At 39.6% G+C, this 12,149-nt stretch overlaps 1 protein-coding gene across 4 annotated transcripts in view; it reads right to left on the minus strand.

Annotated features, from left to right (window-relative positions):
- ERBB4 (erb-b2 receptor tyrosine kinase 4) overlaps nt 1–12,149 on the minus strand; it is a 552,538-nt gene that overhangs the window by 144,008 nt on the left and 396,381 nt on the right. For all 4 annotated transcript variants that reach the window (XM_085065694.1, XM_085065696.1, XM_085065698.1 and 1 more), the window contains exons 7-12: nt 10,090–10,231; nt 8,523–8,636; nt 7,056–7,182; nt 4,149–4,222; nt 3,009–3,099; nt 1,365–1,564 (exon numbers count right to left, since the gene is read on the minus strand). In XM_085065694.1, the coding sequence (XP_084921820.1) occupies nt 1,365–1,564; nt 3,009–3,099; nt 4,149–4,222; nt 7,056–7,182; nt 8,523–8,636; nt 10,090–10,231 (748 nt within the window). The remainder of the gene's footprint in view (nt 1–1,364; nt 1,565–3,008; nt 3,100–4,148; nt 4,223–7,055; nt 7,183–8,522; nt 8,637–10,089; nt 10,232–12,149) is intronic.

The raw sequence follows: 12,149 nt of genomic DNA on the forward strand, positions 1-12,149 counted from the left end.
AACCTTCTACCAAACAGCAGGGTCTAATCCATGGCTTCACAGCCAACACCAAGGACATCTCTGGCAAAATACACAGAAAACATCTACTCCTAAAAGTTCTGTTCAGCACATACTTCTGCCACATGTAACACAAATTTTATGCCAGAGGGTAAAATATGGTGCAGCTTAAAAGTGGGCACTGCTCTGCTGGGGGTTAAAAAACAACTCTTTCCCTCTAAAACCTCAGGCATGGGCACAGTTTTAAATTGCCTGCATTGACAGCAAGAAGCAATTCCCTTAACCTTCTCTTTTTTAACTTTTACATAAAGAAACAGCCTAATAAAATTAATAATAATAGTAATTAAAATGCCACCCAAGAAAAAACGCGTGGACCCTGACCAAACAAGACTTTGTCCTTCTTGTGGCTCTTTCATGGTAGGAGAGATTAGAACAGTAACTGGGCTGCAGAGACAAAGCTACAGCTGTGTGTTTCACCTAACACTGAAAGTCCACTTACACTACAGTGATGAGCACAGCCATTCACTCTCTCAAAACAGAGCAGAACAGCACTTCAAACGGAGGGGAGAGAGAACAAAAACAAAACCCTTCAAAAATAATAAAACAAAACAAAACAAAAATCCCCCACAAAACCAAAACCAATCCAAAAATCGCAAAACAAAACCAACCCAACATAGAGAAAAAACTGAAGTGCAAGTGAAAAACAAGAGCACAGCTCAAAAAACCCCAAAGCAAACATTTTTGGCTGGTCAGAGCACACACCCCAGCAATATCACTTAAACATACAGCAATTTAATGACTCTCCTCTCTTGCAAGCAGTCTAACAGATGAACTGTATTGCTGCTCCAATATGCCTGTATTAATGCAATTGGCTGCCTGACTTCTATATAAACAAGTTGTTTTATCTGCTACAGAGCTTTCTTTGGCTTTTGAGTACCATGACCTCAGCCTAGGTATTGGCACGTAAGCTTTCCTGAGGTAGTATTTTTTATCAGATAGATCAAATATGAAAAGGGAGAACTTGGTGACCTAAAACAGTCCCAAAAGGGATCTTTCTGGATTAATATACGGCCACTTAAGGTAGGGGGAGCAGAAGATGCTAATCCCACTCCATAAGGAAAGGGCTGTAAAGTCACGAACACTCCACTCACAGCTTTCAGAATTCATATTTGTGAAATTGGAACATTCCTATCACAGCCAAGAAGCAGCGTGCTCTCTCTTGCATTCGTTCATACCTTAAAACATTTCCTTTTCCTGCTCAGACTGGGCCAAATCCCTGGATGCTGCAAAGGATCACAGCTCCCCTGATGTCCACAGAGTCCCACAAGCCCCCAGCTGAGCCTGTGGCAGCGAGCAGCAGTACTTACTGCAGTTCTCTGCCCTCTTGTTCCGGTGGATCACTGTCTTCTGGCTGGGGGTGCTGAAGAGGCTGGTCCAGTTGACAGTGTGGTAATAGCACAGATTGCTGTTGTCTGTGATGTAGATGTTGCCAGCACTGATTTGCTTCAAGGACTGAAACTGCAGCGAGGTGATGCCTTGTTGCTTTAGGATGAGCAAGGAAAGGCCACTGGGATGAGAATAAGAGAGAAGGGGAATTAGCTCCAGAAGGCACAATTTATTATACCCAGTAGGGAATTACCCACTAGAATTAGTTCCTAGTGTCAAGATGGTATTTCCTGGAAAAACTGAGAATTGCTCAGAAAACTTTTATTTTGTGGTGACACAAATATTTTATGAGCCAACATCCAGTTCTATTGCCTAGAAAATGATGAGTCCTGTCAGGAGTGAGATACCACAAGCTGTGATGCTCACAGCACTGGGCCAAGTAGGCCAGCAGAAATCCTCAACCAGTTTCATTTTATCCATAACAGATTTTTTTTCAAATAAAGTGCTGTGAGGAAAACTGAATAAAATTCAGATTTTTCTTTCAACAGCATTAATACTACAACAGTTTATATGCTAAGGAGAAAATGACAAAATCATGCAAAATGTATTAAAACATCTTCTGCCAGGCATCAAATCAATGTCACTTCAAGTAATACAGGAAGAAATTGTTATTTTCTAGGAATTTTTTCCAGCCCACTTTCTACATTTCATTTTTCTTTTGTTGTAATATGTGGTTATCGCCTTTCTTCATCAAAGGAACAGTAAATGATTGTCTGTGCAACATGAAAATGACTGCACATATTTTATGACTGAAGATTAGTGACGACAATATCCAGTTTCTGGGCATCCTTTAAGTTATTGTATTTTAATGACGATAATTGTTTTCCAGCTGTTCCAAATAAAAATTGCTGCCTTGGAACAAAATGCTGGGCTGTAATTCAACCTCAAGGTTTCACTGCTATTCATATTCTGTTCGGGTTGCTGTTTAAGATGCCAGCAGAATCCATGCCTGATTTACTCCATCTCCAAAGTGGGGACCCAGGGGTTGCTGTATAAATCACTCAGGTACCTCCTTGTGCTTCCCCCCAGTCTTTCTCACCATGTTTTCTTCCCTTCAAACCAATTTCTCCATTAGAGTTTTCACAGAGAAACAACTCTGGTAAAAACAGCACTACAGAGCTCATGAACATCTCACCTTCAAGGTGCCTCAGTGATTTCAGTGCTCTTCCACCTTTTACCTCTTCTTAAAACCACTCTGTTCCCTGGGCACATGAGCCTGCATGTCTAATCACAATCATATAAACTCCTAATAATGAGGATGAGTACTATTATTCATTCCTTTTAAACAATGTTTCTTCCCAAGGTATTTTAAACAATAAAACCTAAGTTTCAGACAATGAGCTAATAGCTACAGCCATGCACAAGGGCTTTTGTTTTTTTAATAATTATGTTGAGAAGATATTACCCTTATAAACTGATTAGCAAAGATACTGGTAATGAACACTTTGGTAAGTGAGGAAAAAATATACAATGTCCTTCCCAAAGGATGTTGCATTCTCTGCTACTGAACAAAGAATCACAGAACACTGATAAAGAATTATTCCATCAACAGAGAAGTATCTTACCTATAGAGAGCTCTGCCACCAATTGTAACCAGGTTAGAAAACACCCTGAAGTCTGTCATATTCTCAGGCCATGACTGTATGTTCAAATACCCTGAAGGAGGAAAAGGCAAACACATGAATGCCAATGATTTCAGCCATGCCTGAGTTAGGACAAGGCTTAGTTTATAAAGGAAAGACAGTGCCATGCACTGAGCTACATACTGAAATGCAGTACATAGTTAAGCACAGGGGTAATTCCACTTCAGTGGCAGGGCTGAGACTGCCAATTAGTGTGCTTAGAATGGCAAATAACAAACACCCAGGTGCCAGATTATCTTTGACATTAATTAGGAAGAGATTAAGAGTTTACTTTCATTTCTAATCCCACCGCTTTGCTGAAGTACACAACTTTTGAGAGGTGAAGCATGCTGAGCTCCACCCAGCTACAGTCAAGCTGAGGTCCCCAAAGGTTTTTGGTTTTGGGGTTTTTTTGGTTGGTTTTTTTTTTTTGGTGGATGAAATAGAACTTTTTTTTTGCATTTCCCTACTTATACATAATCAGCAATCAAATGAGAATTCAGAGTTGTCGTATCTTCCTCCCTGTCCCCTGACTGGTGAAACAACAAGAAGCAAGATGCAAGAAAACAAAGTGCTAAATTCAAGTTCTATGACCCCACTGAAAAGTCACAAAACATGGGAGTCACTACCACCCCACACATTATACATCTGTCTTTAAATCACAAAAGCTAGCTCGCAGCAGCATCTCCTGTTAGACCAAGGGAAGGAGCTGTAAAAGCAGAGTGGAATTTTCAAATGTTTTCAGGTGAAGAAGACAATGGTTTCTTACATTTCAGCACCATTTTCTTCACATTTCCTTCCCTAGAAACACTTGTCCTACTTCACTAACATGGGACCAAGATCCCTTATCCTCTCAGCACCTGCCCTAATGGGCATCCTGTGTTTCATGAGCAAGGACAACACACTTGTGGATATCAACTGATACTGAAGTTGTTCTGTATTAAACTTTTATAAAAATTACAGCTTGATGAGCTTGACAAAAATAAGTACCTAGTATTCTTCAGAAAAACCAACACATGAAAACTATAAATGGAAAGTGAGAATTCATTAGTTAATGCAGCTTATAGATCAGAAGCGTGTTACCTGTTATCTCTCTCACTGTTTGGAAGATATTTAATTTCTCTGGATTGATGGCAGCGATTGTGTGATACGGGTCTCTGAAAGATAAAAAACACATAATGTGATTCTCTAAATAAGAAAAGACCAGGTTTTCAAAGCCATACCATGTAGGAAACAGCTTCAAGATGCTCAACACTGCTTTTATGAGGATATGCACCAGGCTTCTTCAGCCTGTTGATCCTGCAGATCTGTGTCTACCTTCTCCCATGTCATCCTAAAGGAAAATAAAGGTTCAACTCATTCATGTTTTACCAAATATTTATGCTACGGAAAATAAAGAAATCCTAAACAACCATGAGTGACCTTCCTAAAGGAAAGATGAATTTTCAGTGGTTTTTCCAGGAATGGTACAGCTGTGTTACTGTATACCAGGACTAACAAAGCTGCTCCTGAAAGGAGTGACAAGCTACAAGCAAAACAAAACTAAGAGCATGCCAGCAGCTCCTGACACATGGCATTTGAAGGGCACGCTTTTTAGAATGTGTTGAACAAGGAGCCTCTAAAAATACAGATCCTGGCCAAGCAAGTGCGTCAATGAGAAATTAAATAACCCCCAAAACTTAGAATTTTAAAGTTAGATATGCCACAATACAAAAAGATGAAGCTGACCTCGATTTTGAGAATGCCATCATTTAGTAACTACATGAGTTTCCTCCCCTAATTTTAAATAAGTCAGCCAGAAGCTTAAACCAAACAAAAATTCCTCTGCAATGCCCTGTTATGGTATTTTTGTGGGTTTTCTGAGAGCAGGAAACATCCACAACAAATACAGAGCATGCATTTCCTCCTTTCCTCCTTCTGCCTTCTAGGACACGTCATTCTTGGAACTGAAACATGCAGGTGATCCACCTGTCTGCCTTTGGGGACAGAAATCACAAGTGTGGGAGGTGACAGACTGATGGGGTCACCTCTAACTGCCCTGAGGTGACTCCAGCCTGGCAGCAGCAAAGTGAGTTCTAGAACCTTAACAAAAAGCCCAGTGGACCACAGAGGCATCAAACACATGTGTTTTTAACAATTTGGGGCTCTCAGAAAACTAAATAACAGGTTTTGACTACCTAACAGAAACATAGCACTTTGCTTTCAAAATGCATTACCATCAAAAAAGGAATACCCTTGCCTGCAATAAACATGAAGCTCTGAATTTCACCTCTAAATTCTGAAGATAAAATAGCTTTAAAGATGCAGATATACACTTAAACCCCTCAAACAGCCAAATGTTTGATGTTCTATCAACATATAAAACTGTAGAATGATGTGTATCTTAATTATTATTAATAGTTGTGAATAAACAATTCATAATTACACATATATATATATAAAATACAAATTATTACAAATTCACAAAGACTTGAAGTTCAAGCTCTCAGGAAAGAGGCTACAGAACCACAGAATCAAAAAATTGGATAGGATCAATTGTAACACCACAGTTTCCAATGAAAACAACAACAAAAAATACACTTTGCATCTTTCATTGAAATTATTCCCTGCCACTACAAAAAGTCTTCCTATTCCCCAGAGAACCAGACTTTAAGTCCCTACAATCTAAACCACTAAAAATTCATAATTCTAAAAGCTGCAATTTACCCTGAATAAATGAATTTGTAGCAAAAGTTCAGTAAAAGTCGGAGAGGAAACATGTAAGATTATTGTTGCTCTACACTGTCCATTTATAAAACAAATGACTTGTGTAGCCAGTGTCATTTTTTAAATTTCCCTTTCATATTGCTGGTTTGCAAAATGTAATTGAATCTTTAAACAAAAAAGTTGCTCTGGAAATATAGCTATTTTCATTCATTCTCAAATCCTCTTCTTTTAACATATACTAATGTAATTCATGCTGTAGAAAAGTTTGGGGTTGGAGAACTCAGTGCTCTCATAATTCAGACTTGCTGAAGTGAGTCTTCTTTCTCAAGAATGTGACACAAAGTGCCATACAGTTTCAACATTACATGTCCTACTCTTCCATAAAATAGAACAGAATATTTTAACTTTCTGCATATAGTCCAAATTTAGGTATTTCTCAGATGAGAACAATTTTATTCCAGGTTGGGTTCGGTTCGTTTAATTTAGACAGATTTTTTTTAATGAACTAATATAACTTTTGGAGCGAAAGCAGTTCTTATACTCGAAATTACATTTTATTTAATGCACTGGGTTAATTCCCACAAAGTGCTCATGGGCTTTAGCTGCTTGTCTTGCATTTACTTGATTTTTTCCTGTCCTGTGAGATTTAACAGGTTTCCATCCAGCCTCTCAGTGGGTCATTTGGCCAGAGCAGAGCCATGTGACATGTGACACTTTGAGGTTTTTCTGGACCTATTACAATGAGCAAAATTTAAACCAAAATACTTGATTTAAACACCAGTGAATTCTGTGTGTCTCTGCAACTGAAACTTATACAGAGTCTTCAAAACTGATTGACAAGAGGGCAGCTTTTGTGCATGTGTGTGCAGTGACAGCCACCCAGACTATGACACATTATGCTAAGTGAGGCTGTTTGTCTGCATATTCTGCATATTATTCTGCTGGCCATGCAAAATTTAAACAAACTCATGGAAGCTAACTTCCCTTTCTCCCTTCTAGTCTCTAATCAGCCTTTATTGAAGCCAGTATTGAGGACCTCACAAAGTAACCAAAGATCATAGCTGTCTTTTCTCTTTCTAGTGCAAACAATTAATCCATCCTTTCTTTTCCTAGAGGTTGAATCTTAAGAATCAAGGCAACAGTTTCCTTCCCAAAGGAAGGCAGAAAACTAGTTTATCCTGGAATTCCTGTTCCATAAAAGAAGCCTGCAGCCATCATTAAGAGGTGGATGCAATTGGCTTCAGATGGCACCCTGACACAACATCTTAACATTTTGTCACTTACCCATGAATCCCAGTGACAAGGAAGATAAGGTTGCCATTGATCTTGGTACAGTTTACAAACTTGTCAATGTTGCTGGAATCCACCGTCTGAGCTGACACCAAACTCCCTGTTCCAATGCCATCACACGCTGCCAAAACAAGGAGCACAACTGTGTGAACAGCTAGGGAAAGCAACTACTGAGTCAGAACATGTTGGCCTTACAGACACAAGTCTTCACTTCATTCAGCAGAGAGGTGACAAAACAGCCCCCCTGACCCATATTCCCAAAGCAGCACATGCCAATTTAAAACATACAACAAGCTAAAGTACCTGCCACAGAACCCTGGCACACAGGTTAATGTATCTCACGTGGCATATAAAGGCAAGGGTCAGCCACAGAAAGTCCCACTCAGCCCAGCCATGCCATTTCTTGGTGCACTGTGCACTGCAGAAGCTGAGGGGTCCTCAGTTTCCCCAGAGGTGTCCTTCTCTGGTGGATTTGTGACCTTAACCATCCCTGCCACGAGGCCCTTTAAAAGGTCAGACAAATAACTCACTCTATCACCTCAACCAGCAAGTTACTGGTGCCTGGAGAAACTCTGGCAACCAGTGAGGAAACTTCTCTGTGTAGCCTTTCTAGGTAAATTAGCTGCATTTTCTGGGACACAGGATGCATCCAGGAACAAATCCCTCATGATTTCAACCATATAATCCATTCTGTCTTCCTAACTGGGCTCTTCTAAGGGCAACTACCAGTAGAACATTTTACAAACGTGATAGCTTTCCTCCTCAGAGAGCAAGGAATTCTATACCTGTGTTTACATGCATAAAACTATTAATTCAACAACAACAAAACCAACAAAAGTTATTTACCACAATTAAGCCAGATGTGGCTTCCATTAGGACTAAAAGTGCCACAGGCCCATGTGGGAAAACACATGGTGCTTTGCTCCACAGACAGTCTGGGACAGCAAAGTAACCTACAGATTTCAGTCTTCTTAACAGAACCATCACTAGTCTGTATTTTACACCCTTAGAAAGAAGGTAGGAGATTCTTGGAAAGCAGAGACAGAAGAAGTAAATGGAAACCTAATGTATTGACAAATATGAGACATCCCACACACTGAAGTCAGGGCTTTTTGTATGTCCCCTTTGGAATGACAAAAGGACAACGCTAAAACATCTCCAGGAAATACTTGTCAATAAAATAACACAATAAAGAATTCTTTCAGATTTCTCTAAAACCAACAGTGAAATCCCCTTCATTTGTATCTAATAAAAAGTAATTGGTTTGGTTATATTACCATTACAACTTAATAAATTTTCACTCTATTGTATATGCTTGACACACAACCTACATAGCTCAAAGTTTCGTGGGCATTCAAAGGCTATTAATATTCCACAACACACCCATGAAGGGCATTTCATGCCAAAATAACACCCTGTGTAGACTATATACAAGAAAATTTATACTGAACCACTGCCTACCTTTAGGACAAATATCAGTGCAGGGCTTGCACATCTTAATACCATTTTCTTCAACCTCCATCTTGGAGCTCGGACATGCCCGGACACAAGAGCTGGAATCCACCACGAAGTTGTCTGAAAAGAAAAAGGAGATATTGGGAAAAAGTGAATAAAAGTTGGGACATGTTTTTGGACTCTGTGTCAATATGTATTTGTTACACCTCAGGACTTTCCCAGTGACATTAACATTCAAAGTTCAGTGTTTTCAGAAGTGTATAAGCAAAGCAGGCACAGTATCAGAGACTTAGGAAAATCCATGATTTTTCAGACCTGATCCCTCTGTCTCCCCCAATTTGGCTTTATTATTGTTTGTAGGGGGAAAAAAGTTACAGAAATTGGAGAGAAATAAAACAAGATGTTCTGTCCTGTCTTTTTCATGCACATAAAAATAGACATCTGGGATAAAACAGTGCACAAGACAATGACAAGCATTTTAATTTTTTCCCTGTAAAACGACTGCCAAAAACGAATATAGATTGACTCTACCTAACTAAAAGCTTAATACTGACAAGAAAGGAAAAAAAAATGGAAAAAGTTCAATGAAGTATTTGGGCAAAGAATTATATCCCTTATATTGCATAATATATCAGGTTCTTAATAAACCAATCTTTCTTCAACAAACCCACCACTATTACAGGAAGAACTAGGCCCTGGTGGCCACAGCCTCTGCCTGCTGTCAGTCCTCCACAGAGATTCAAAATAGGGATTTTGGGTTGGGTTGAATTATGGCTCCATTTAATTTAGATCATCTATCCTTCTTACATGTAATTTATGGATAAAATAATTAATGCACAACTGTAAACCTTCACAGAATGAAAGGGAGAGCAAGAATACTGTATCCTTTATTATTCTTTCTAATTAAAACCAGCAGATTCAAAGACTGCCTAAGTGATGACCCTATAATTTCTTTCTGTTACTTGTCATCATCTGGCTGGTATCTCAGAAGCATGTGGGTTTTACATGCATGGCATTCTTCTTTTTTTAACTCACTCTTCCCCTCTAATTTTACTCTGGAGTTTTAAGACTGCATTGTTGTCAGTATTACAAGTTTATTCCTCATTGGGACAGAACTGCTCAGGATAACTTTCTGTCAAGCCATCACTATTCCAAGTTTGGAACATCAATCTCTTGAAAGCATTTGGAGCCAGGTGCTGGTGGAGGGCTGTTATTTTTCTGAAACAGAAATTCATACCCTTTTACAATCCCACTATTTTAATGATTTATTTCCACTATTTTGGAATTTGCAAATACTGATCTAAAGCATGAACATAACAAGCAGTTGGCCATGAAAACAGAAACCACCTTTCTTTAGGAAAATCACTCCAGGATTCTTCAGAAGTGTCAGCAGCACAGAATGTCACTGCCTTTAGTTAACACCTGACTGAGTCAGGATGTGGAGTGATTGGAGAGATGGTGCTCAGCACTCAGCTCTCATTCTCCCACTGTTTCATAGGCTCCTGAAATGCACCTCCAGCTTCCCATCAGTGCAGGAGAAGGCAGCCAGCAGGGCAGATAGCACAGCACTTACGTGGGCACTTCTTGACGCAGAAAGCCCCATAGGTGTACTTGGCATTGTGATTGTGCTCCAGCTGGAAGGTGGTGGGGTTGTACACAAAGGTCTGGGGGCACTGAGTGACACATGCACCACTGTCATTGAAGTTCATACAGGCCTGCAAAACAACGGACAAAAAATATTGAATTAAATCATATAGCTGTTTCGGGATAGTTTTTTTCAGTGTAAAAGATAGTCTTGATTGCTCAGACCTACTGTGAAAGTGAGGAATGTGATACAGAGCTCTCTAACATACATTTTGGCTACTTGGATTCCTTGCTAGCATCTTGGCAAATCTGTGACTTTTCAAATTAGGGGCTTTGGTGAGCCCCCTTAATTGGCAACAGTTGCCTGTTACAACACTTCCTACAAAACCAAAACAATGCTGTAATTTGTTTCATAAGTACTCACAATCAACTAATTCAAAACTTGACAGGACATTCTAAAACTGCCAAGAGTAAGCAGCTATTTATCATCATCTAAGCAAATGCTAATGACTTTTTCAGAGGTCCAAACCTTTAGATTTCTTACAGCATGAGTACATCATCCAGCTGAAAACTGGAATTCCCAATTAGGAAGCAAGAGGGATAAGAAGTTCTTTTGAGCCAGCACAGGAGGGGGCCATTTCCCTAAGTGGCAAGTTTAACAAGGTCAGTTGCTTCACAGGCTGAGAGAAGAAAATAGGACTTTGTCCCACTTAGCATTCAGGCTCTGCCACGCACAGCTGACAGAGGACAGGGCCCTGACAAATGAAGAGGCAGTGTATGGATAACAAAAGTAATGGGATGCAGGGAAAACAATTGACCATGCAAGGCTGGTAATTAGGAATAGAAAGGCCCGCCAATTTTGACATTTCTTATCAGCACATATCATGTCTCTGGTTTTAACCACAGATTATAAGAAAACTGTTGGAGCATGAATGAGAAGTCTGTATGAATATGAAAGCTGTAGCCTGGCCTGGATCCCTCTAGCAGTTTAAGCAGCCAGTGTTACTGGGTAATGCCTCTCCACTAGCCTGTAATCCAGGTTGCTTTAGAAGTGTTAGTCTAGGAGTGAATCCTTCTGCTCTTTTCCCAGGTTGTTAAAATACAGATGGTTTTGTGTCTTTGAAGAGTCAACAAGTGTAACAATAATACGTGTGCCTTGTCCCCTTCCCTCCTGGGCTGAGACTGAGAGAAAAGTGAAAAAGATTCCTCTGTTCTGCTGATTTTACTAGCAGGACCATGGGACCTGTCATGCCAGAAGATTTCAGAAAGGAGAGGCTAATAATGTATCCAAGGACAAAATCTGCTGTGGAAAGGGACAAGCAGGGAGATCCATGATGAGAGCAGCATCCTACATGGAGCATGTGCTAAGCAAAACTGCTGATCTTGTCTTTTCTGGTTCTTTAAAATGCCTATTATAAAACCTGCCCGTTTTTTCACAGAAACAGATTTTTTTTCCTTACAAAGATAAACACTTTACTTAGAACTGGATGGGAAGTCCACCCAGGGAATATGGTTGTGCCACTTTTCTGGTTCCAGTAGGCACTCAACCAGGCCCTCCTACACATTTCAAGTTCTAGACCCAGTTTGAAACTGAGATAAAAACATCAGTAAGACTTTGCTGTAGCATGTTTGCTCACATTTGTGTCAGCTGATGATTACTGTCTTGCTTTTAGAACTGAATATGCAAATGAATGGATGGCAGCATATGGAGGAGGATGGATGAATTTTATCTACAGATATTAAAACCATATTTAGAACAGGATGCTGTTGCAAGATGCCATACTGCTCTAAAGGATTTGTAATGCTTCATAAGCTGTACTTTTGCTTATTAATAAATACTAATTTAGTTTGTTTCCTCGACCCATTTCTTACATGTTGGCTTAAAAGGTACTCCATCATGTACATGACAATTCTCTGATGACAATTTAGCAAATTCATAAAGCAAAGCACACCAATACTCCTTGGAGACATGGCAATTCTCAGGAAAAACTCATCTGGAAGATCTGGGAACTTTTAATTTATGACTGAAATGTTTTATATACATTTGTA

This window comes from Lichenostomus cassidix, chromosome 7, assembly GCF_008360975.1.
Source record: "Lichenostomus cassidix isolate B80296 chromosome 7, HeHo_3.0, whole genome shotgun sequence".
Taxonomy (NCBI): Eukaryota; Metazoa; Chordata; class Aves; order Passeriformes; family Meliphagidae; genus Lichenostomus; species Lichenostomus cassidix.